The sequence below is a fragment of the Gekko japonicus genome, unplaced genomic scaffold, assembly GCF_001447785.1.
Source record: "Gekko japonicus isolate JY-2015 unplaced genomic scaffold, Gekko_japonicus_V1.1 scaffold786, whole genome shotgun sequence".
NCBI lineage: Eukaryota > Metazoa > Chordata > Lepidosauria > Squamata > Gekkonidae > Gekko > Gekko japonicus.
The window spans coordinates 702,110-725,344 of record NW_015159734.1 but is presented as its reverse complement, the minus strand read 5'-3'; the positions used below and the strand labels follow the sequence as shown (position 1 = coordinate 725,344).

General features: G+C 44.1%; 1 protein-coding gene across 1 annotated transcript in view; it reads left to right on the top strand.

Moving 5' to 3' along the window:
• Window positions 1-18,594, top strand: part of DENND2C (DENN/MADD domain containing 2C) — a 76,666-nt gene extending 58,072 nt beyond the window's left edge. The window contains exons 10-19 of the mRNA XM_015429284.1: window positions 2,003-2,072; window positions 2,926-3,003; window positions 3,932-4,072; window positions 6,672-6,820; window positions 9,335-9,512; window positions 10,518-10,559; window positions 13,349-13,454; window positions 14,778-15,017; window positions 16,725-16,811; window positions 18,563-18,594. Of these exons, the coding sequence (XP_015284770.1) occupies window positions 2,003-2,072; window positions 2,926-3,003; window positions 3,932-4,072; window positions 6,672-6,820; window positions 9,335-9,512; window positions 10,518-10,559; window positions 13,349-13,454; window positions 14,778-15,017; window positions 16,725-16,811; window positions 18,563-18,594 (1,123 nt within the window). The remainder of the gene's footprint in view (window positions 1-2,002; window positions 2,073-2,925; window positions 3,004-3,931; window positions 4,073-6,671; window positions 6,821-9,334; window positions 9,513-10,517; window positions 10,560-13,348; window positions 13,455-14,777; window positions 15,018-16,724; window positions 16,812-18,562) is intronic.
• The last annotated feature ends 4,641 nt before the right edge of the window (window positions 18,595-23,235 follow it).

Sequence of the window (23,235 nt, the reverse complement as noted above, 5' to 3'; positions counted from 1 at the left end):
AGCAGGAAACAGCACCCCAGTAATTATGGAGCAACAATTATACCATGACCACAGTGATTACAGACTTTTACTAACTCCCAGAATAGTGCTGTTTCAAAACAATCTGCCAGTCACTTCCTTGTGTGGACTCCGCAGCGAAGTCTGACTTTTGCAAAACCTTTTCTGATCTCCATAGCAAATCAGGCTAGATGGGAGCAGGCAGTGTGTTCCGCACTGAAGGCTATGGTAGACGTGTAGCATGGAACAGTGAGCTCACTGCGTGCCCTTATGGTGAAACTGATATTATTGTACCAGAAAACAGTGACTCAGGGGGACTAGGAAGGTATGATATTTTCCATATGTACATTTATAAGAACTCAGACTGTACACTTACATCTGATTAGGCCCTTTTCATGGTCAAGATCCATGATCCATCCATGCTGAGAAAATTGCGTTGCATTGCCATACAGGGCATCTTTTCCACTCTAAATATTTGCTGCTGCTTTGAAAAAGATGCCCCTCTAGCAATGAGTTCCACCAGTGTCCCTGGCATAAAGTCAGTGGATGCTCAAGGAAGGAGGAGGGCCCTGGAGGGCTTCTTCATAGCAGGCTCATGTCCTTCCCATTGCAGTGAATCTTTACAGGGGTCAGGGGTCAGAGTGCAGAAAGGCCATTGCTTGCCCAGCTCTGAATGGGCTAAAGGGGATGCAAGTGGCGGGCAGAGAGTCCTTAACAAAGCAGCAGCCATTCAGGCTCGAAAGGATGCCCTGTAAAGCAGGTTTTTTTCTAGAATTTGGATGGATCGCAAGTCTTGCATTCCGAAAGGTCAAACCAGAGCCCCAGTGGTCTGCGAGTTAGGAGAAGTGTGTGGTGCACATATGGAACCAAGATTCTGATAAACACATACAAAGAAAGAAATGGAGGAAAGAGAAGGGCGAAAACTGAGGGAATGAAATTTTAGTATAACTAGAATGGACTTTATCATCTTGTATCCCATCTGGCTAGTTGAGCACACAGAGAGATAATCTACCTGTCTCCACCTGTACCATGACATGGCATATGTTCTGTTTGCAGCCTGACCACCCCTTTCGGCAGCCTAAAGATGCTGAAGAGAGGCTGAAGGTCATCCCCAAATTCTGTTTCCCTGATCCCAAGGACTGGTGTCCAACGTCAGAGTCAAAGAGGTAGGTAACATTCTCTGTCTTCTGAGGAGCTAGAGGTTAAAAATTGGATGCCTGGGCAGTCGTTAGCTTCCAAGAACTAATTTTCTGTTGAAGACTGAATGCTGATGCTGTGGGTGGGGGAGACCAGCAGAGATGCAGAGGGCGGTAGGGGCAGGTTCCAAAGGGATAGCAAAGGGACAGTCTGCTGTATCAAGATAAAACAAAAATGCAGTGGCACCTTCAAGGTTAACAGCATTCATTTCAGTATGAGCAGGTGAAGGAAGAAAATGATAGTTATTTTGTATCTACTTAAGGAACTACCTCTGTACTCACCTAAGGAAGAGATCTCATGTCTCCCTTTTCATATAGTTAAGTAGGTCCCTGATTTCCAGGGAGTTCGGGTTAGATGGGGGCAGTTTTGGCTACTCTGAAAAACTGCATTTCTGTAAATTTGCTGAAGTACAAATCCACCCAGGTTTGATCTTTTAACTTGCTTTTTAATTTTTGGTCTCCCTGTCCCTTGTGTCCTATTATGTCACCATGAGTTGCTGTGGCATAAATTCCCCATCCTGCCTCCTCCCCCAGTGGGACCCCCTGACAGGGTGTGATAAGAAGGTCATTTCTTGGCAGCCAGTGCTTGTAATTTATGGCAGGGTGGAGAAGCCTGTGAGGCAGCAAGCTGATGAGATATCTGCTGTAAACATCCAGTCCTCTGAAAAAATCCCCATGCGGGAACAGGAGAAGAGCGGGGTTGTCTGTGCCCAACCCTATCAATGTCAGGGGGATAGGGCCCCCTGCAGGATGTGCTAACTCCTGTTCCAGCTGCTCTGCTAATCTGACAAATTATTTTTGGTTTCCAGCGAAACCTTTTCTTTCGTGCTGACGGGTGAAGATGGCAGTCGCTGGTTTGGATATTGTAAGAAGCTTCTGGTAGGTCTTGTCATTTCACTTTAATGTGGAATGTGTACAATTGTGGGTGAAGGGTGCCTGCCTGCTTGTCCACAGTCCTGTGGGTGGAGTGGCTTAGAATGCTGACATGATGATTAGCAGCTTATTTATTTTTCCAGATATTTATACCCTGCTTTGCACCCCAGTGGGGCCATCAGAGGCTAAGATGCTGGGCTGCAGACCGGAAGGTCGGTAGCTCGGCAGTTCAAGACCCTAGTGCTGGGTGACAGAGTGAGCTCCCATCTCTGGCCCCAGCTTCTGCCAACCTAGCCGATCAAAACCAAGAAATTGCAAGTAGATAAATAGGTACCGCTTTGATGGGAAGGTAACAGCATTCCATGCGCCTCAGCGTTTAGTCATGCTGGCCACATGACCACGGAGAAATCTTTGGACAGCAATGGCTCTTCGGCTTGGAACGGAGATGAGCACTGCCCCCTAGAGTCAGATTTGACTGGCTTTCGAGCAAAGGAAACCTTTTACCTTTCACCCCAGTGGGGACCCAAAGCAGCTTATAACGTTGTTCTCCCCTCTTCCATTTTGCTCTAAAAGCAACAATGTTGTGAGGTAGGGTGGGCTGATTGTGACTGGCCCAAGGTCACCCATCAAGCTTCTGTAGCTGAGTAGGGATTCGAACCTGAATCTCCCAAATCATCCAATACTAACCAAAATGCAGTCGCAGACAATGCTTCAGCCTGGCAAATGGAAGACAGAAAAAGAGCCAGTATGGGAAGCTGCATTGCCAGAGAAACAGCTTCCTAGCCTATTCATCATCATCCTTGTTTCATGTGGTGAGCTGCTGCCTGGTGGGTTACTGTCATTTTTTGTTGCCTTTCAGCCTGAAGGCAAAGGCAAACGGCTACCTGAGGTATACTGCATGGTGAGCCGCCTAGGATGCTTCAACCTTTTCTCTAAGGTGAGTAAATTGCCTTCCACTTCATACTAAATTTAACTCCTTTTGTCTTAAAAGTCATGTTTGATCTGACAGTCTGAGGGATTTGGGGAAATAGGATTGGCACATTTCAACTGACAAGAAAAATCAGCCATCTATACCAGCAGAAGTTCACTGAAGGCTGACCTTAGTCCCCCATCCTGCAGAGAGCCACTGTGGGCCATGACCTAACCAGATGTATTTTTCAACCTGCTTTCACTTCTCTGTCTTAAGAGAAAAGGGTAGTATTTTGAGGAAGGCTGCAGGGAGTACTGTCTTGTCTTCTGCCTGATCTGCAGACAGGGAATTGAGAATTATGCTGTAATATTGTTGTAACCTATTCTGAAGTGATTCCTTGACTAGCAGCCCAACATTCATATGCATGTAGTTGTAAGGAAATGTATATTCGCACTCTCTCACATTCTGACTTGTGAATAAGCTCAGTTCCAATGTCAAACTGACACATGAAATCTGTACAGTGTGTGTCGATTTGAGCATTTGCTACTTGTGATCAAGGAAATCCATAGTGTGGATTGTTGAAGTTGCTGGCTGCTTCCCCCTGGAGATTTCCCCCCAAACAGAGAGCAGCATGCCTCTGCATTTTTGGGAAGCTTCTACACAACCCATGTGGGTCTCTAGTGGCTTCCCTGCTGGAGATAGCCTCAGAGACATGTGCTGCTGAGAGACTGATTAATAATGAATTCCCGGATGTCTGTGAGAGGCATAGGCAAAGGAGGTAACAGGTAGGTAACTGTCTCTTTTAAAATCTAGATCTCTGTGAACTTTACTTGGATATTCAAAACCTATATGTGTGTGAAGGATGGTATGTAGAAATTCTGTCTCAGTCTCTTCTGCCTCCTTGTGTTTTGGCCAATAAAATTCAATTCAGTTAACAGCAAGCTCTTTCATGCAGATCTTGGATGAAGTGGAGAAACGGCGTGAGATGTCCCCGGCTCTGGTGCACCCATTCATGCGCAGCGTCATGGAGGCACCATTCCCTGCTCCAGGGCGCACCATCACTGTGAAGAGCTTCCTGCCAGGTGCAGGAAATGAGGTAACATCAAAGGCATGATTAGCTAATCTTGGGTGGTACTTTTTAATTTGTATTTTGGAACACAGATTTGAATTTGCCAAGGTGGTCTTGGAGCACCTACCAAATATTTTGTTTATTATTTATTATTTATTTATTCAGTTTTTATCCCGCCCTCCCCACTGCAGGCAGGCTCAGGGTGGCTTACAATAAGGGTTAAAAACATATTAAAGCACAAACTTAACAAGCATAGCTCACAATAAAATAGAATAAAATAAAAATAAAGTGCTGGTGACAATAACAACCCGGTGGCCATGATAGATGTTCCCAAAAGATGGCCCCTGTCGGCATCCGGCATAGTTAGTTCGTATTATCCAGTTCAGTTAATGTTGGTTGATGTTGCTAATGTAATTGTTGTTCTCAAGAACACCCACACTAGGGGTATTTTTTGAGCAATTATTCAGCCAAATAAACCGAAGTAGCCCCCCTGAATAAAAGCCGATATTATTCGAGCGTGGCAAGTTAAGGGAGGGGTTTATAGTTTAAACCTCTCCCCTCCCGGAGTCGGGCGCAGCTGCAGTGCAACTCATACAATACAATACAATACAGTACAATACAATACAATAAACCTTTAATGGCATATACAACATTAAAACCAGAGACAGAAAATGACACAATCAACTAAGAATCTAAGTTAATTATAAAATCATAAAACGGAGTTTCCCATGTTTTTCACTCTTATCACGTCAACAAAAAAATTGGCCACTGCCACAGTAATTTCTGCTGTTATATCGTTCAATAGAAATTGGCATTTTATTTCATTGGAAAGGTGATGTTTACCATGCAACCAAGTGTTTAACCATTTTTCCCTAGCAGATACATGCCACGAACATTCTAACAATATGTGATCAATTGAATCAAGAGAGTTAGAACCGCAGTCACATCTCCGTTCATGCTTAGGAATATTTTGAAACCTACCATACAGTAGTTTTGATGGAAAGGCATTTACTGGAGCAAGAGAGAACGCTCTTCGATGGCTAGGGCTATCAAGGTTATACAAATACCGGGGAATACATCCCACAACATTCTTAAGATTTAATGTGGCTGAAGAACAGACAGGGGGATGAAGGGGCTGCAGTTTTTGAAGTTCAGTATCTAACAGCCTCTGTTTGATTGTGCAACTCCAGAGAGAAGGGAAGGGCTGGCTGGCTCCTCTTGCAGTCTGGTTTAAATTGAGAAGCAAGAGCAAGCCCAGGATTAGCCGAGGTGGTGGCAGCTCACCCCCAAGTGATCCTCACCCAGCCAGGTCCATGTGTGGGGAGAGAGCCCTCCCCGTGCACACAGATTCTGGGGCCAGCTTCTTCTGCCAAGTGGTTTAAACCAGCTGGCAGAAGAAGCTCTCCCAGACGGGTCTGTGTGGTGGGGAGGGAGAGCCCGCAGAAGGAGCCCTGCCAGGCACCTTCAAAGCCTTATACAGCCTGGGACCAACATACCTAAGGGACCGCCTCTTCCCATATACGCCTCGGAGAGTGTTACGCTCTGAGTCAACATCGCCTGGTGATCCCTGGCCCAAACAACGTCCGCCTAGCAATGTTCCCTCTAAGCTGCGGAGTCTTGTGAGCAAAAATTCTACTTTGTGAGCTACTGGCATGAAAGCTGTGAGCAAATAATTTGGCTGCTGCATAAATTAGTTTGCTCTGGAGCCCTCCTTCCTGAGCTAAGGCAAAAATGTGTGATCTGGAGGCTAAAAAACTGTGAGCTAGCTCACACTAACTCAGCTTAGAGGGAACACTGCCGCCTAGCCTCGACCAGGGTGAGGGCTTTTTCCGCCCTGGCCCCCACCTGGTGGAACATGCTCCCTATGGAGATCAGGGCCCTGCGGGATCTTATTCAGTTCTGCAGGGCCTGCAAGACGGAGCTGTTCTGCCAGGCCTTTGGCTGAGGAAGCGGGCATCCATATATGCCACATATGGCCCCCCCCCTGTTGTGGTCTCCCACCCACTGATAGCTGGCCATACTTAGTTACATCAATGGGTCGGATTCTCCCTATGGCAAACATGATTATTGTTTTTATATGTTTTAATGTGTTTTAAATTTTATTGTATTTATTGAAATGCTGTGACCTGCCCTGAGCCCGTTTTCGGGATGGACAGGATATAAATGTGAAAAATAAATAAATAAAATTGGGTCTGTGCGGCGGGGAGGACTCTTCCTGCCTGCACAGATCCTGGGGTTGGCTTCTTCTGCGCAGTGGTTTAAACCACCCGGCAGAAGAAGCTCTCCCAACAGGGATTTAAACTTTCAATGCTTGCTGGGTTGAGTCGCAGAGTCGCACTGCAGTGGCAGTGTGAGACAAGTCAACCCAGCAGGGATATGAATTTTAAATCCCTTCTCCTCATAGGGTATAATGGAACCAATATATTTGGGTTTTCAGAGTATTAACCAGAATACCATTGCAACACCAATACGGGTATTCGTGAATACTCTGGAATACCAAATATTTTCAGGTCAGAAGTACCTGAATCTGAAGTCAACTGAATTTTTTTTTCTTGCACAACCCTAACCCACACTCCAATTTAAGGCAGTCCTTGTTATTGACTCTTTTTCATCTCTCTACTCTTAGGTGATTGAGCTTTGTCGTCCACTAGATTCCCGGCTGGAGCATGTGGATTTTGAATGTCTGTTTAAGTGCCTCAGCATCTCTCACTTGATCCAAGTCTGTGCTTCTCTCCTGCTGGAAAGGAGGGTGATCTTTGTGGCTGACAATCTAAGGTAAGATAGATCTGGCTCTCCTTCATTCTGATTTGTCAGAATCCTGGTTTCCCTGTATTTCTCAGCCTACATACTTTTATGCTGATCCAAACACTGTGTACCCCAGTCCAAACTACCCCAATCCCAAGTGGCATCCCCAATGTTAGGCTTTCAAATGTGTGTTTATGAAGACAAACTCATATTTGAAACCCTTCAATGGGAGGGGGTAGAATACTGCAAAGAGGGAGCAGGGAAATGCCAGGTGAGGAAAGGGTTAAGTGCCCCCCCTTCCAGAAGCAGTTACTCAAGCAAAGGGACAACTAGGTTTCTGTAACAGGGATACCTCTTCATAATGCTGATATGAGATGGCATTCTCAAATGCTCTTCCATATAAACTAAGTTGCATCTAGAAGGCTAGCATGTTAAGAAAAAACCTGTGCTGCTGCCACACATTGAGGACTCTCCATTTTGCATTAATGGACACTGCAAATGCGAAGGCATTCACATTGGCAACACAGCAGCCACACAGGCAATTTCTGTGTACTTTCCTCCATCAGCTGCCATTTACACCATATTTTTCCTCTGTACCACCAGAGGGCCTTTTAAGCACATTCAAAATAATCAGTAGTTTCCATCGTGTTATAGTGCTCCAGCAGTTATCTGGGGGGGGGGGGGGGGGCTTCTGTCATCTGCTGATGTGGTAGGAAAAATGGCAGCCCAGGAGGAGCTGACTGAGGGAAAATGGAGCTGATGTGGGCAGGACCTTTGAAAACGTACCCTTTCCCATCCAGATAGCAATTTGGATTGTAATAAAATAGGTTTGGGAAAAGAGCTTGTCAAGGCCAGGGTATCCTGGAAAGTGGACAGTTAGGGGATGGCAACTTAGAGGATGAGCAACCTTAGATTACACCCCTTCCCCTTGACATGCTGGCTTTCCACAGTCAGGTATTTTTGGTGTAATTCTTGCAATCCCTTACCTTCATTATGCATTATGTAGTTGCAAGGCAGTTGAATCATGTGTTTTTTCAGAAAGTAAAAATCAACCTATATAAGAACATAAGAAGAGCTCTGCTGGATCAGATCAGTGGTCCATCTAGTCCAGCACCCTGTCCCACACAGTGGCCCACCATTTCCCCTCTCTCCTGGCACTAGTTGTGGAGGTTCCTTTTAGTCACCATGGTTAGGAGGAGCCATTGATAGACCTGTCTTCCATGAAACTGTCTGATCCCTGTTTAAAGCTGTCTGTGCCATTGGCCATTACTTCATCCTCTAGCAGTGAATTCCATATTTTAATCATTTATTGTGTAAGCCTGTCTTGAATCTACTACCCATCAACTTCCTTCGATTTCCTTGAATTCTAGTATTTTGTGAGACCAGAACTGCCCACTGTATTCCAAATGAGGTTGCACTGTAGATCTATACAGGAGGCATTATAATATTGACTGTTTTATTTCCAATCACTTTCCTAATAATCCACAGCATATAATTTGCCTTTTTTCACTGCTGTGGCCTACTGGATTAATATTTTCATTAAGCTATCCATTGCAACCCTAATATCTCATTCTCTGGCTTCCAGATGGACTTCAGATCTATGGAGTCTGTCTCAAAGTCAGGATCGCTTTATACATTATGTTTTTGGCATGTACCTGTACTATACATTCTGTAATATAATTCCAGGCATGTGTTTGCTATAGGTACAGTCTATGGGGAGCTCTACGTTATGGCATATGTTTATATTAAGGGAATCTGCAGTTGCCCTTCGTTCCATTAGAATTTAAAGGGAGGTTTCAATCCAGGCTCCTCTGCAAGAGGAGTGGCCAGGGAAACCCGGGGTGGCCATTCTCTATGCCTCTTGCTGTGGCGGAGCCGAGCTAGTGGTGCTGCTCCTTGTACTCTCGCAGAGTAAGAGGAGCAGCATCAGTAGCTCACCTCCATACTGCAAGAGACATAGGGAATGGCTTGCCCCGGCGCCTCACTGCCCTCGCTGCTGGTGTCATGTGACTCAGGGTGGCTGGGCTGCCACACATGCAGTAAGGTGTTGGGGCAGGCCATTCTAGTTACTAGGCTCCCATCAGAGGGGGCGAGAGGTGCAGCCCCACCGGGTCTTTCTGCTTTCGCAGCCACCTTCAAACTGTGAAGCCGGCTGTGAAAGCAAGAAGAGCTGGCCCGGCAAAAGCAGGAAGTCGTGGCCTGGTGAGGCCATACCTCTTCTTTGGCCCGTTAGGGAGGGATGTCTGTACATGGGGGGGGTCTGGCATCCTCCGGGGGGCACCACCAAAGCCTGGCTACAGCCCTGTTTGAATCCAATCCTATTTGAGAGTTGGGCTATTGCTAAAGACACCATCATACTCTTTAGCCATGCTTAAGAGAAGAACTGCTCTTCTGAGCAAGGTATTTGTATCTTCCATTGTTCTTCTTCTTTCCATGTCTATACAAAGTTAGAAACTGAGAAGGTCTTCTATTTGAGACTTAGCCTCAATGCTTTTTTGTTATCTGGGGATCTCATACGCTGACAAGCATCTTTTCTCCACACAGCACTTTGTCTAAATGTGGCCATTCCGTGGTTGCAACATTGTACCCGTTTACCTGGCAACACACCTATATCCCAGTCCTGCCCGATTCCATGATAGACATTGTCTGCTCTCCCACCCCATTCCTGATTGGCATCCTCTCGTGTTCTTTAACACAACTCCAGGACCTGCCTATTGAAGAGGTAAGGTTTGGGAAGGCAAGGGGGAGACGTGCAAGGGGAGAGGGGATGGTCCTGCTGACTACACTAGATCCGGAGAGGAGGAAACTGGTGGGTGGGGATGGTGTCTGCAAGACTGATTTGTTCTGAAGGCTAATTAGCAGCCCTCATGCGGCTGCTTTGAAGATTGGGGAAAGGTTGCTGGAAGAGAGTGTGTTGAGCAGTTTCCTCTCATGCCTCTTCAGTGATTTAAATGTCCCGTTTAAAGCTGCAATTAGCTGGACGCAATGGGTGGGGATAGGTACAAGGGATGTGCCTGTCTTTTCCCTCCCATGGAGCTAATTGCAGGTGTGAGGGAAGAGGGGTTTAAATCATAGAAGAGGCAGGAGTGGAAAGGATCAAACACCCTCGCTTTCTCTGATCTTCAAAACAACAACCATGAGGCTTTAAAAAAACAACAACCCACTCCACAAGAAATCTGGTCTCAGATCCACAGGACACATCTACTTGAACTTCTAGAGAACCTTGCTGTGTTCTTTTGCACACATGCATTAGTCAATCACACACCAGTATCGTAGGTAGAATTTATGTGGCTGTATCTCCACATCATTTGGTATTGTACTATTGTTGTGCTGTAGCAGTCATTTGCAACTGGGTGGGCTTGTCCACGAGGTTTGCAGATAGTTACTGTAGTGCAACAAGAGCATGCTGCCCAGTGATACGGCTGCCATCTATGCTATACTGTTGTCTGTCCAAAAGCCCTATGCACACAACCAGGGAAGTTGTCGTTCTGAAATAATAAATGTATCAGAGCCCCTTTTATTGGTGAGAACTGTGTTTATTTGATAAGAGAGACTTAACTGGTGCTAGATGTGATAACATCATTGTCAGGCTGCCATCCAGTTTTTTTATTACCTGAGAAAACCTTAATCTTATGAATCAGCATGAGTGGGAGCCTACAGTTAAAGCCCAGGGTATCAGCACTATGGAGTACATGAAACAACAATGTGTCTTTCCCTCTTTCCTTAGGTACTGATTGTTGATCTCTGCGCTGATGAGTTTTTGCAGCAAGTGAGTAAAATTGTTTGTCTGCCAGCCAGTTCCCTGTGAAAACAGATCATAGGGTTTTAAGGATGGAACTTTGCGGGGAAGAATAAATACATGGAAGTAATCAGTATTACTCTTGCCATTTATGTGATTGAAGACTGGGCAGAGGATTACACTGGCTGGTGGGTGAATGGGTTGATAAGGCTTGGCTTTCACAGAAAAAAGATTCCCCAAGGGCCCCTTGTTTTGTATATGCATTTGACTAGCCTAGACATCCACAGGTGACTTCTGGTTGAAATGGTGCTTCTCATTAAGCCAGCTAAAATGGAGAGAGGTTAGAGAGCTCTTGTCCCTTCCATGCCTCTCCTCCTCTGTCTTCTGCATTTCCTCTACACAAGAGTTCTTGTTGTCTAGACAGTCAGAGTTTCCTGTGGAGAACTGTTCTTAAAATAAACTCCCACAATGCCATTTGTTGCTGGCCTTCATTGTTCCCTATTGACGGAAGGGGCTTTTACAGACATGTACAGATTATCGTTTCCCTAAGCAGAAGTAAAAAAGTGTTTAGTGGTTCTAATAAGTGTGGCTAACTCATTTTAGCTGCTTGGAAGACTGATTGTTTTCTAATATCTAGGATTTCAGTGTATCAGCTAACAACCTGAATGCTGGTGGGAAATAACAAGTTGTTGTTGTTTATATTGTGCATCCATATGCATGGCACTATTATTAAGTAATAGAAAAAATAACGACAGGACAGAGTAAACAAAAAAGTTCCCTGCCTTGATGAGCTTACAATCTAATATTATGGAATAGCTAAGGACCAAGCTACATGTGATACTAGGGGTTCATTGATCAGATACTCAGATATGTAATTTAGCTGCAAAAAAACCCCAATCCTCAGGTTGGAGAGTGGGTGGAGAAAGCTATGGCACTAACAAGTCTTCTTTAAAGATGTCTTTCCCCAAAACAGAAATTGTGTCTCCAGTCAGAAGTAGCTTCCCAAAGCTGCTTTAAACCCTCACAGGGAAAAAGGCATAATATAGGTACCTCTATTTGTCCCCCAGCAGGACTTAATGAATGGGGGAGGCATTTCCAAAGAGAAATAGCGGTAGAAAAATAAACCTCCTTTCCCAGCATCATCGACCTGGTCCATACTGACGTTTTTTTGCAGCAAAATTACGTATATGGGGATCTGATAACAGATCCTCAGTGTCATATGCAGTTTGACTCTAAAGGGTAGAGAATGAGGAAAGAACAACAAAGAGACATGAAAGACAGAAAGGTAATGGTAGAATGGCAAATGGAGACACTCCAACTTCTTTTAAGTTGGGGATGAAGACAAAGTTGTTAGGACAGGGGCTTCATGGGGAAATTGGCACTTGAGCTGGGGCTCAAAACAGAAACAAAAGAAAAACCCTGTGTGCACTTTCAGATCATGTTCAGTGCATGAAAGTGGAAGCAGGGTCTTGCTGCTGACCTCTGAGGCTGCATCTACGCAGCGAGGATTCTCTGTTGTGCGTTCATGCCACTGCAATACACATCAATATGCACATGAGCTTTCTTCCATCAACCACCATTTCTCCTGCTTCATCACTGGAGGTTTTTTGTTGTTTCTGGATTGGTATTTGCTATACAATTGCATCATAGTGATTCCCATTTTTTTTTAAGCCCTCAAAAGAAAACCCTGGTGGACATGATTGCTCTCTTTAAGTATCTGAAAGGCTGTCACTTAGAGGAGGGCAGGGAGCTGTTCCTATTGGCAGCAGAGGATAGGACTCGCAATAATGGGTTTAAATTACAGGTGGGAACTAGGTACCAGCTGGATATTAGGAATAACTTTTTTACAGTAAGAGTTGTGCAACAGTGGAATCAGCTGCCTAGGGAGGTGGTGAGCTCCCCCTCCCTGGCAGTCTTTAAGCAGTGTCTGGACAAACACTTTTCAGGGATGCTCTAGGCTGATCCTGCATTGGGCAGGGGGTTGGACTAGATGACCTCTATGGCCACTTCCAGCTCTGTGATTCTATGATTCTACGGCAGGGGAAAAGGTGGCCATGAAGGGCTAGCAGAAGAATGGCACCCATCTGGGTTGGGCCTTTCCTGTGCAGATGGTGTGACACAATTTGAGGGTCTGAACATCCTAGTCTAGAGAGCCCTGTAATTGTCCAGCAGGGTGGGATGAGACAAATTCTAGTTTTTTGCATAGCAAGGAATAATGGGTAATATGTTTTAAGGTTACAAAAAGGGAACTTGAGAAAGTTAGATGACTGAGTGATGAAAGAGAATCAGATGTTTCCTCGGCTGCAGTGTACTCTTTTAGGATATGTTGTAAAATCTCATAGAAGTTATAAATCTCAGCAGACAATGCTGCATATTTCTAGCCCCTTTGTATGATGCTGTTACATGTCTGCCTTCTCAAGCAGTGTTCCCTCTCTGCCTGTGTGTGTTTTGCTTTGCACGTAGTGTATGTAATTGGTAGCCAAAGGTATTGAAAGAATCAGCCTTTTATTCTCCTCAGCCTTAGTTTGACCTTCAGAAAGATAATTTTGCCCTTTTCCCTTAATACTTAACACTTGCATGATTGGAGGCTGGAGCATACAGTGGTTGTGCTGTCTTATTTTTATGTTGATATATATGCAGGATCTGTTTTAAACACCATTGTTAATTCTGCATGACCATAAAGCACATGTGCTTGCATAGCATATCGGTATGATCAGATATGGGGCTGGAACAGTGATCTGGTGCAGCGTTTTGGTGACATTGCTCTCTTCAGTTTTTGAACATAACAAGACAGGTATTCCTTTGCTGTGTTTTCAAAGGTTTCAGATGAAAATGAGATTCTACCTCACAAGCTCCAGGCTGCACTTGTACAGGTATTGGAGGAAAGGAATGAAATCCTATCTCAGGAGCGGAATTACACACAAGGTGAGAGTCAGAGCTGAGAATCCTATGCCTCAGAGCCTAACTAGACATTACACAGTCTTCACATCAGGGCCCAGTCTGCCATGAGTACTTTTTATCAGATATAAGTTGCAAGTTTCCCATGGGGAACTCAGCTCCCAGGTGAATGGGAGCCCAATACTTATCAGGACCATGGTACACAGGAAGGAAGGGGCTTAGACTTTCCTCTTGATGCCATTTCCTGACCTGAATTGCCCCAGGGCTGCTACATCTTTTGTTGGGTAAACTTTTGTGAACCCTATCAGTGCATATGGAGCCTTCAGTGGGGTAACTCATAACACCCCAGGGCCTTTCCAGGTCAGGAGACTGACACTGGGGGTGGGGGTGGTGGGAGTCTAAATCCCCTCTTCCCACACACTGCGGCTGCAATCCAAATTGAGCCCCTGAATGCCAGGGAATTCAGTTCCCTGTGGGGAGGGGAATTCATAGTGCACAGGTGATAGAAAGGTCTTGTGATAGATCTGGATACAATGTAATGTATAGTTATGCTCTCAGCCCTTGGGATCTATAATGAGGAATATGAACCCTCTAAACTAAGGACCTAAATAGGCTCAGTTGAAAATAAAAGAACTTCTTAAGGATGTGTGCTTTTTGAAGTGTGTTCTGGAGTACTAGGTCCCACGAAAAGGCAGGACACCCTTTCTCTCAAACACAACTTAAAGTGGAAAGCTGGCCATTCATACTTGCTCTGGCCTGTGGCAGTCATGAGGACCATTTTCAGATCATTGAGTTTCATGGGAAAAGGAGATGGAAGTCCATAAGGATGAAGTTTGGTGTTCTGGGACAAATGAGGCTCTGGAAGTTTAGGCTGCCACTCGTTCATTGCCAGGTAGTGGTGGGCGAGAAGCAGCTGGAGGAGACTTCCCTGTGAAATATATATTTGGGAACCCTGGCAGGTTCCTGGGAGGAGTTTCCAGGGGAAAACAGCAGGTGGGGAAAGGGTAAATCAGCAAACCCACACACAACTTGTTGCTTTTCCCCTGAAAACAGCACACCCATTTTGCCTCGGGAATCAGAGAAGCAGCGGCCTGCATTCTCAAAACTGTATTTGCCACAGAAGATCTTGTGTTTACATAGTTGTTCTTTCTTTTTGGCCTCAGAATGCAATCTTAGCATCTGCTATAACTAAGAGCATCCTGTGCCCACGTCATTTTCATTGATTCTCTGTCAGATAATTAAATACCCTAGCCTATCCAGTGGGATGGGCAGATTCTAAATAGACACTGGGAAAGGAGTTTAGTTTCCTTCCAGAGGGGAGATGTGACTGTTTTGTTTGCCATCCGATAGGTGACGTGACTCTGGCTTCCTTGGTGTCAGAAGCTTTTGTGCGTTTTTTCGTGGAGATTGTGGGACATTATTCCTTGCACATGCACATCACAGAGAAAGGGGAACGGGTGTTCCAGCGGGAGCCTTTCCGGAAATCACACACCTCCCGCAGTGTACGCCATTTCCTAGATATCTTCATGGAGACACAAATGTTCGCAGGTTTCATACAGGATCGAGAACTTCGTAAGAGTGGGGTCAAAGGTGAGAGCTGCTAAATCCAGCCCTGCTTGCTTGATGCATTGGCTTCACTTGCATAGAAGAAAACTTGGTACAAATCCAGAGCTTCTTTATGCCTGGAAACTGTCTGAATTCCTGCCAGGATCTGGAATGTGCTTTTGTTGCAAGCCCTCACAGGTTCAGAGCCTGGAAATCTTGATGGTGCATTGCCACCGGCATGAAAAGCATACTTTATTAATCAGTTCTCAGAAACTGAAACATATCAGAGGTTTAATATCTTCTCTAAAGTGCCTAGATTACTGTTACCTTTAAGGCATCTTTCACCCAAAGAGCAAATGTCAACAGACTTTTCAAAGATCCAACTCTTGCCTGATGTGAGAATTTAAATCAAGTTCAGACTGAAATTCGGATGTATTCAGAGCCACATGAAATAAGTTTGGATTTAATTTTATTAAAACACATAAGAACATAAGAGAAGCCAATGTTGGATCAGGTCAGTGGCCCATCCAGTCCAACACTCTATCACACAGTGGCCAAAAATACCAGGTGCCATCAGGAGGTCCAGCAGTGGGGCCAGGACACTAGAAGCCCTCCCACTGTTGCCCCCCCCCCCGAGCACCAAGAATACAGTGCATCACTTGCCCCAGACCGAGAGTTCCTATCTATACCTTGTGGCTAATAGCCACTGATGGACCTCTGCTCCATATGTTTATCTAATTCACTCTTGAAGCTGTCCATGCTCGTAGCCGCCGCCACCTCCTGTGGCAGTGAATTCCATGTGTTAATCACTCTTTGGGTGAAGAGTGATTTTATCTGTTATCCTTTTATCTGTTCTAACCCGACTGCTCAGCAATTTCATGGAGTGCCCACGAGTTCTTGTATTGTGAGAAAGGGAGAAAAGTACTTCTTTCTCGACCTGCTCTGTCCCATGCATAATTTTATAAACCTCGAACATGCATAATTTTATAAACCTCGAAACCCTCAGCCATCGTTTCTCCAAGCTAAAGAGCCCCAAGCGTTTTAACCTTTTTTCATAGGGAAAGTGTTCCAACCCTTTTATCATTCTAGTTGCCCTTTTCTACATTTTTTCCAATGCTATAATATCCTTTTTGAGGTATGGTGACCAGAACTGTACACAGTACTCCAAATGAGGTTGCACCATTGATTTATACAGCAGAGGCATTATGAGACTGGCTGATTTGTTTTCAATTCCCTTCCTAATAGCCCCAACATAGCGTTGGCCTTTTTTATTGCAGTCGCACACTGTCTCAACATTTTCATTGAGTTATCTACTACGACTCCAAGATCTCTCTCTTGGTCAGTCTCTGCCAGTTCGGACTCCATCAATGTGTATTTATAGTTAGGATTTCTGGCTCCAATGTGCATCACTTTGCACTTGGCTACATTGAACTCCATTTGCCATGTTGACGCCCACTCACCCATCCTCGACAGATCCCTTTGGAGTGCCTCAGAATCGACCCTGGTTTTCACCACCAAGCTAAACACCTGCAAAGAACAGAACAGCAGAACACCGAGCTAAACACCTGTTGTGCAACGAACAGAACAGCAGAAGTTAGAGATTTCCTGCTACACAGTTTGAGAGGTCCTGTGTATAGGTCCAGCAGTGGAGTCTGGAATATATTTTATCTATTAGGCCAAGCTATTAAAAAAATCTGAGTTTGCTTGCTTCTGCAAAGAAGTGAATGTCTAAATGATTATTCCCTTTTTTAGGCTTGTTTGAAGTCCGTGCTTTGGAGTATTTGGAGACCATTCCAGAGTCTGAACCAAGTGGGGTGAATAAAATACTTCGCAGTCTGGGTAAATAAATGCTCAATTTTGTTCTTGGCCACCTTGGTTGTTCATCATTTGTGTAACAGTCTACTCAGGAAGCAATTTTTGTCATGAAAGTAGTCCTCAATTACTGGGAGTAGAATAATCTGACTTTGTTAGTTTTGTGTCTTCCTTTTGCAAATCTACCCTTTTAATATGTAAGTCCCATTCTAAGTTATAGCACTTAATGCTCACTCCCAATATCGATTTTGCAAAGCAGACCCACCCATGCAGATTTTGTTTTTTTTCTGTTTATCTCTCCCTTTGATTCTGGAAGCTCCATAACTTCTTCCTTATCCATATTCTTCTGTTACATCACCATCAGCAGCAGGGTGATAAGGGTTGCCAGGTCCCTTTCAGCCACCAGCAGTGAGGTGGGGGGCAAAGCATTGCCAGCTCCAGATTGGGAAACTGCTGGAGAGTTGGGGATAGAACCTGGGGAGGACAGGGATCTCAGTGGAGTACAATGCTATAGAGTCCACCCTCCAAAGCATCCATTTTCTCCAGGGGAGCTGATCTCTTTAGTCTGTAGATGAGCTTTAATTCCAGGGGATCCTCAGGTCTGACCTGGAGACTGACATCCTTAAGGGTGATTGTGTGGCAAACCGATTTGGGGCTTGCTACATTGCTAGGTAACGAATTAATGTTTAGGAGAAAATACTGAATCTGCTCAAAATAGTTTAGGTTATTGCTTCCATTTTGCAGAAAGATATACTCACTGAGAGCTAAACTGCACATGAGACTGGAGTACTGTGACTGGAATTTGAAAACGGGCACCAGTTAGATCGGAACCATGGTGCTGGGGAAGGGAGGGGGATCAGTTTTTCCCCTGGTGGTGTAACCCAATAAAAATGCTCCTCTCAGTTATTGTAAGGGTAGCTGTATTGTACCTGTTATTTTCCCTTTTCCTGGGCTTAAAGCCCAAGTGTGTTTATATGTGTATTTTTAATTGCAGAAACTATAGAGAGTTAACCCTCCCATTCCCTGTTCTGTAGCAGCTGCCCCAATCCATATGATCCTTCCTCCATGATTTTTTAAAACAAACAGGGCTGCAAGTCCAGATAGAAATCCAGCATCTGCAGGCTGGCTTTAAGTTATAGTGCTTTTTTTAAAGTAGAGTTATACCCTACTAAATCCACTGACATAACTTATAAAGGTATAACTCTGCTTAGGATAGCACTGTCAGTGCATTTGATTCTGAGGTTTAAGACCAGGAGCCAAAAGAACTAGGTATGCCCTAGGCATGACTCAGCGGATTTCCCCTCCTTTTGAATAGCAGGCATTCCACCACTACACCAACATCTTTTTAAAGCCCTATTTCAGAAGTGCTGTAAAGTGGCACAGGGTTTGAGAAACACAAGGCCCAAACTCTTCTGGACCTCCAAAACTAGTTGTGGCCAGTGTTCCCTCTAAGCTGAGATAGTGTGAGCTAGCTCACAGTTTTTCAGCCTCCAGCTCACACATTTTTGTCTTGGCTCAGGAAGGAGGGCTCCAGAGCAAACTAATTTATGCAGTAGCCAATTGGCTCGCTCACAACTTCAATGCCAGGAGCTCACAAAGTAGAATTTTTGCTCACAAGACCCCACAGCTTAGAGGGAGCATTGGTTGTGGCTCTTTGGATCCTGGTTTTAAAAGCTGCATTTCCTTAAGCTGCTTGCAGCCTGGTAAATAGCAAGAAGGCAAGATACCCGTAAATCAACCTGTTAACCTCTTGTTTTATTTTTATTTTTTTCTACTAGGTAGTAAAATGAAGTTTCTACAAAAGAAGTGAGAAGTTGCAGACTTGCTGCTAAAAGTGGTTCTAAGTTCTCAGTCGGTCACAACAAGGTGTCACTCCATTGTCTGTTGCTGTGGGACAGACCGGGATCACTGGGACTTGGCTCAAATGAGCTTCAAGCATCTGGAAGAAACTGCATCAAATCCAGGTGGAACTCTTGATCTTCGCTCTGCCTGGTCCAATGGGAGTATTGCTAAGAGAAAGTGGACTTTTCTGGTCTTTGAAGGGGAAACTTGATCAACTGAGTGAGATATCCCTGTTTATGCTGCTTGGCCTGCTCATAAAAGATTTCGGATCAAAGCAATCCAAGGGCTAAACTGATACCTTTAAAAGGATGCGTGAACTAAGAGGAAAACAGCAAATTCAGGAAATGGTCTGTACCAATACTGCACTGCAGAGATTCTCTGCACAAAGGAGCTTCCTTTAAAACTGGAATGGCAAAGCTTTTTCATCTGTCCTCATCTGTCATACCAGCCTGTCAGGTTCTCTAGTGTCGGCCTGGATCCATCCGTATTCTCATGCTCATTGCTGACTGTACTTATATATTGTAAAGCTTTATATTTTGCAGCTGTTACATAAGCAAAATGAGAACTTCTGCTTCTTGGGTTTTGTTTTGGTTTTATATCAAAAGCCTTAGGCTTCCTTTGATGTTGTAAAAATAGACATTCTTTGCCTTTTTACAAGACCATCTCTGCTATGGGGGGGGGATATGCCTCATGTAGGAATTTTGTACTTACCAAGAAAATACCATTTGATCCCAATTAGGAGCATGAAGATTCCCCCCCCCCACCTCAACAGTAGAATTTAAATGAACTAGTTTTTGTTTGGTTTGGAGCTGGCATGAAAGATAAGAGTTTCTTGTAGACTATATTTTGCTGTGAGTGTGGAGTCAGAAAGAAATGGGTTCATCTTTGAATGCACAGTTGCCTTCTTTTGCTGCTGCTGAACATCCACCGCAAATATTTCATTTCTTAAACCTAGGTTTGTTGTGATCTGCTGTTAGGAAATATTGATACTTTTTGTAGCCAAAGCTAAAGGGAAGAGACTTTTGCAGTGTGCCGTATAGACCTTTCCCTAATGGGTTTGCACACCTTGTGCAGTAACTGCCTAGATATATAATTACCAATATCGATGTCACTCTTAACCAAATACAACAAACACTGACACTTGCTCAGTGGATTACTCTGGCAACTCTTGCCTTTACTCTTGCCTTTGTGGATGAGTCACTGTAGTTGGAGACTACACTTTAATAGAGCTTTACTGTATGTTTACATGTAAACAAAACAAAAAATGGGCTCAGGTTTAATACATGGGTCTGTGTAACCTGGGAGTGAACAATGGCCCGGAAGAGGAATTTCTTATGAAGCTCTGGATGCTGGTGAAGTGATTTGAACTGTTCTGGGCACATAGTCAAATTAACCTTTGGGCTGGGATGGAATGTTGGATTTGGGTTTTGCATGGCTTGATGAGCCAGTGAGAGATCCTGAATATTTCTTTCCTCACAACCTGCAAAGTGGACCTGATCAAGGAGGGGGAAAAAACCTGAAAAAAGAAACCCTGAAGAACTTGTGACATTTTACTTCAGAATTGGTACCCTGAGTAGCAGTTTCCACATTTACTTTGTACCGCCAGCTGTTTCAAGTTTTTATTCAGTGATCTGCCACTGGTGGAGTGTCAGGGAGCCTGGAGGAAATCTCATTTCCAAGTCCAATTGTGTGAGGCCAACAGCCCTTTTCTAGGCATGTTTACTCAGCAGTAAATCCCATTGGATTCAATAGTATTTACTCTGTATAAAGTGCACTTAGGTTTTCAGTTTGACAGTAATCCTAAATACACTTTTTATTGAACACTATATTGCTTACTTCTGAATAAATATGATAGGATCCTGCTGCAAGGCTATGGATCTTTGTACTGTTGTAGCCCAAACCTTATGGGTACTTGAGCAGAACTAAGTCTTTTTATGTTCATGGGAGCTTACTCTCAGTTAAATGTGCTTAGAATTTCATCCTTAGATGGAAAGGTCCATGGAATTTACAGGGATTTATTTCTGTGTAAACTTGTGTAGGATTGTGCTGTAACAAATGGGTTCAAAACACAAGTAAAGGAAATATTTTTTCTTTGGTTCCTTTGGAGAAAAATGTCTGAGAACCACTGGCTGGCTCAGTTTGCTGCTGCAGTTCTGTTTGGAATGTTTTAAGCTGTAACATCTTACTGAACTACATGTTTGATAACAGGAAGCAGAGCAAGACATAATGTCTAATATGTTTCAGCACTTAAGAATGATTGCACTTGGTTGGAAGAGCAGGAAGAAACTGCTTCAAGCACCTGCAGTTCCACTCTCCTCATCCACCTCTGGGACATGGTCTGGTTAACGTGATCCTATAGGATGTAACACCCACCTTTATAATTCCAGTCATACCACTGCACACTTGTGTAAGGGAAATAGGCCCCATTTCTTCATCTCCATGGAAACAGAACCAGCTATTTCTGGTCTCTCTTCAATGTGGTGCTTCCATGTTTTGCAGCCTGCATTGTTCATTCTGGACAAAGCCATATTCTGTGATGTATAAATTAAACCAAAACTGTTTGTACAGTAACAAAGTTGTAATAAACCAAGTTCCTTTGGGAGCATGGTTCAAATAAAATGTGTTGGTTTTTTGTATTGAGTCATATGTATGTCTGTATATTTCTAACTATTAAGAAAACTACAGTGGTGCTGTCCCTTATGCCACTAGTTATCCCTGAAAGGAGAGTTCCTGAGATCAGGAAGTTACATTTTTAATGCTCCCTAACATAAATTGGGCTTGAAGCTCAGCATCAAAAAAACTAAGATCATGGCATCTGGCCCCATCACTCCTTGGCAAATAGAAGGGGAAGTTGTGGAAAGTAGTGACAGACTTCACGTTCCTGGGATCCCAGATCACTGCAGACAGTGACAGCAGCCATGAAATTAAAAGACGCCTGCTCCTTGAGAGGAAAGCGATGGCGAACCCAAACAGCATGATAAAAAGTAGAGACATCACCCTGCCAACAAAAGTCCGCATGGTCAAAGCAATGGTATTCCCAGTTGTCATGTATGGCTGCGAGAGTTGGACTATAAGGAAGGCCGAGTGCCGAAGAATAGATTCTTTTGAACTATGGTGCTGGAGAATACTCTTGAGAGTCCCTTGGACTGCAAGAAGATCAAATCAGGCAATCCTAAAAGAAATCAACCCTGACTGTTCCCTGGAAGCCCAGATAATGAAACTGAAGCTCAAATACTTTGGCCACCAAATGAGAAGGGAGCACTCACTGGAGAAGACCCTGATGCTGGGAAAGATTGAAGGTCAAAGAAGACGGGGACGGCAAAGGATGAGATGGTCAGACAGTGTCATCGATGCAACGAACATGAAATTGAGCCAACTTCAGAGGACGGCGGAAAATAAATCTATCAGAATTGGAAACTGATGTGAAAATGCATCCTTCTTAATTGTGGATGGCTGGTGACGATATAAACTTAGCTTGTTATTCCTGTTTGGTCCTTGCATCTGTTAAAATATCTTCATTATGTTGTATGCTAATTTGCTACTCATCCTCTAACTATATGAATGGACTGGTAACTTCCGTTTCAGTGTATCTGAAGAAGTGTGCCTTGCACACAAAAGCTCCTACCTTGAATAAAACTTTGTTGGTCTTAAAGTTGGCAGAAATAATCTATTCCAACCTACACAGAAAACACAGATGTTGTATTACAGCCTTAGCCTAGTTGTAACATGTTCTACTTTTAAACATAACAGGATTATTTTATGTGAGGGAATTTTAAAGAATGTAATTGCTGATCTGCAGTCTGAAGTGGTGCAGTCCATTTTGCCACCTCATTGCCTCTTCTGCATACAGACTGGGCCTAAGTCCTGATTTAAATATGGCACTGATGGACAAAATATTTTCTTATGGGTTTTGCAGTTTGAGGTTATGACAGACCCCCTGTTACTGTCCCCACTCTGAGGCAGATTTTTCCCACCAAAATTCTTAGTTCTCCTCAGGTACTGAGCTGGACCCCAGTAGTGTGATATTTGTGGCTTTATAAATCTGAATGCCCCACCCTGTGACAGAATCTGATTTGGGTTTTGCCCAGCCCAGGAAATTGTCAGGAGAAAACAGGAGCCCTCTTTTTAGATCCCTTGAAATAGCACTGGAGACTGTATACAGTGAACAATAATAAAGGTTTTTTTAAGAGGCAGAGATGGTACGGCTAGTCAGGAATTGGAAAGGCTGAGGTAAACGTTTGTAAAACAATGTATTTTTTCAGGTGACAGACAAGATGACGTAGCAGCTTATTTTCAGAAATTATTGGTTTTTAGTACAAGATGGTGGTGGTTGTTCAGTCACACAGTCAAGTCCGACTCTTCGTGACCCCATGGACCACATCACGCCAGGCCCTCCTGTCTTCCACTGTCCTACAGACTTTGCTCAACTTCATGTTTGTTGCATCGATAACACTGTCTAACCATCTCATCCTTTGTCATCCCCTTCTTCTTTTACCTTCAATTTTTCCCTGCATCAGGGTCTTCTCCAGCGAGTGCTCCCTTCTCATTTGATGGCCAAAGTATTTGAGCTTCAACTTCAGCATCTGTCCTTCCAGGGAACTGTCAGGGT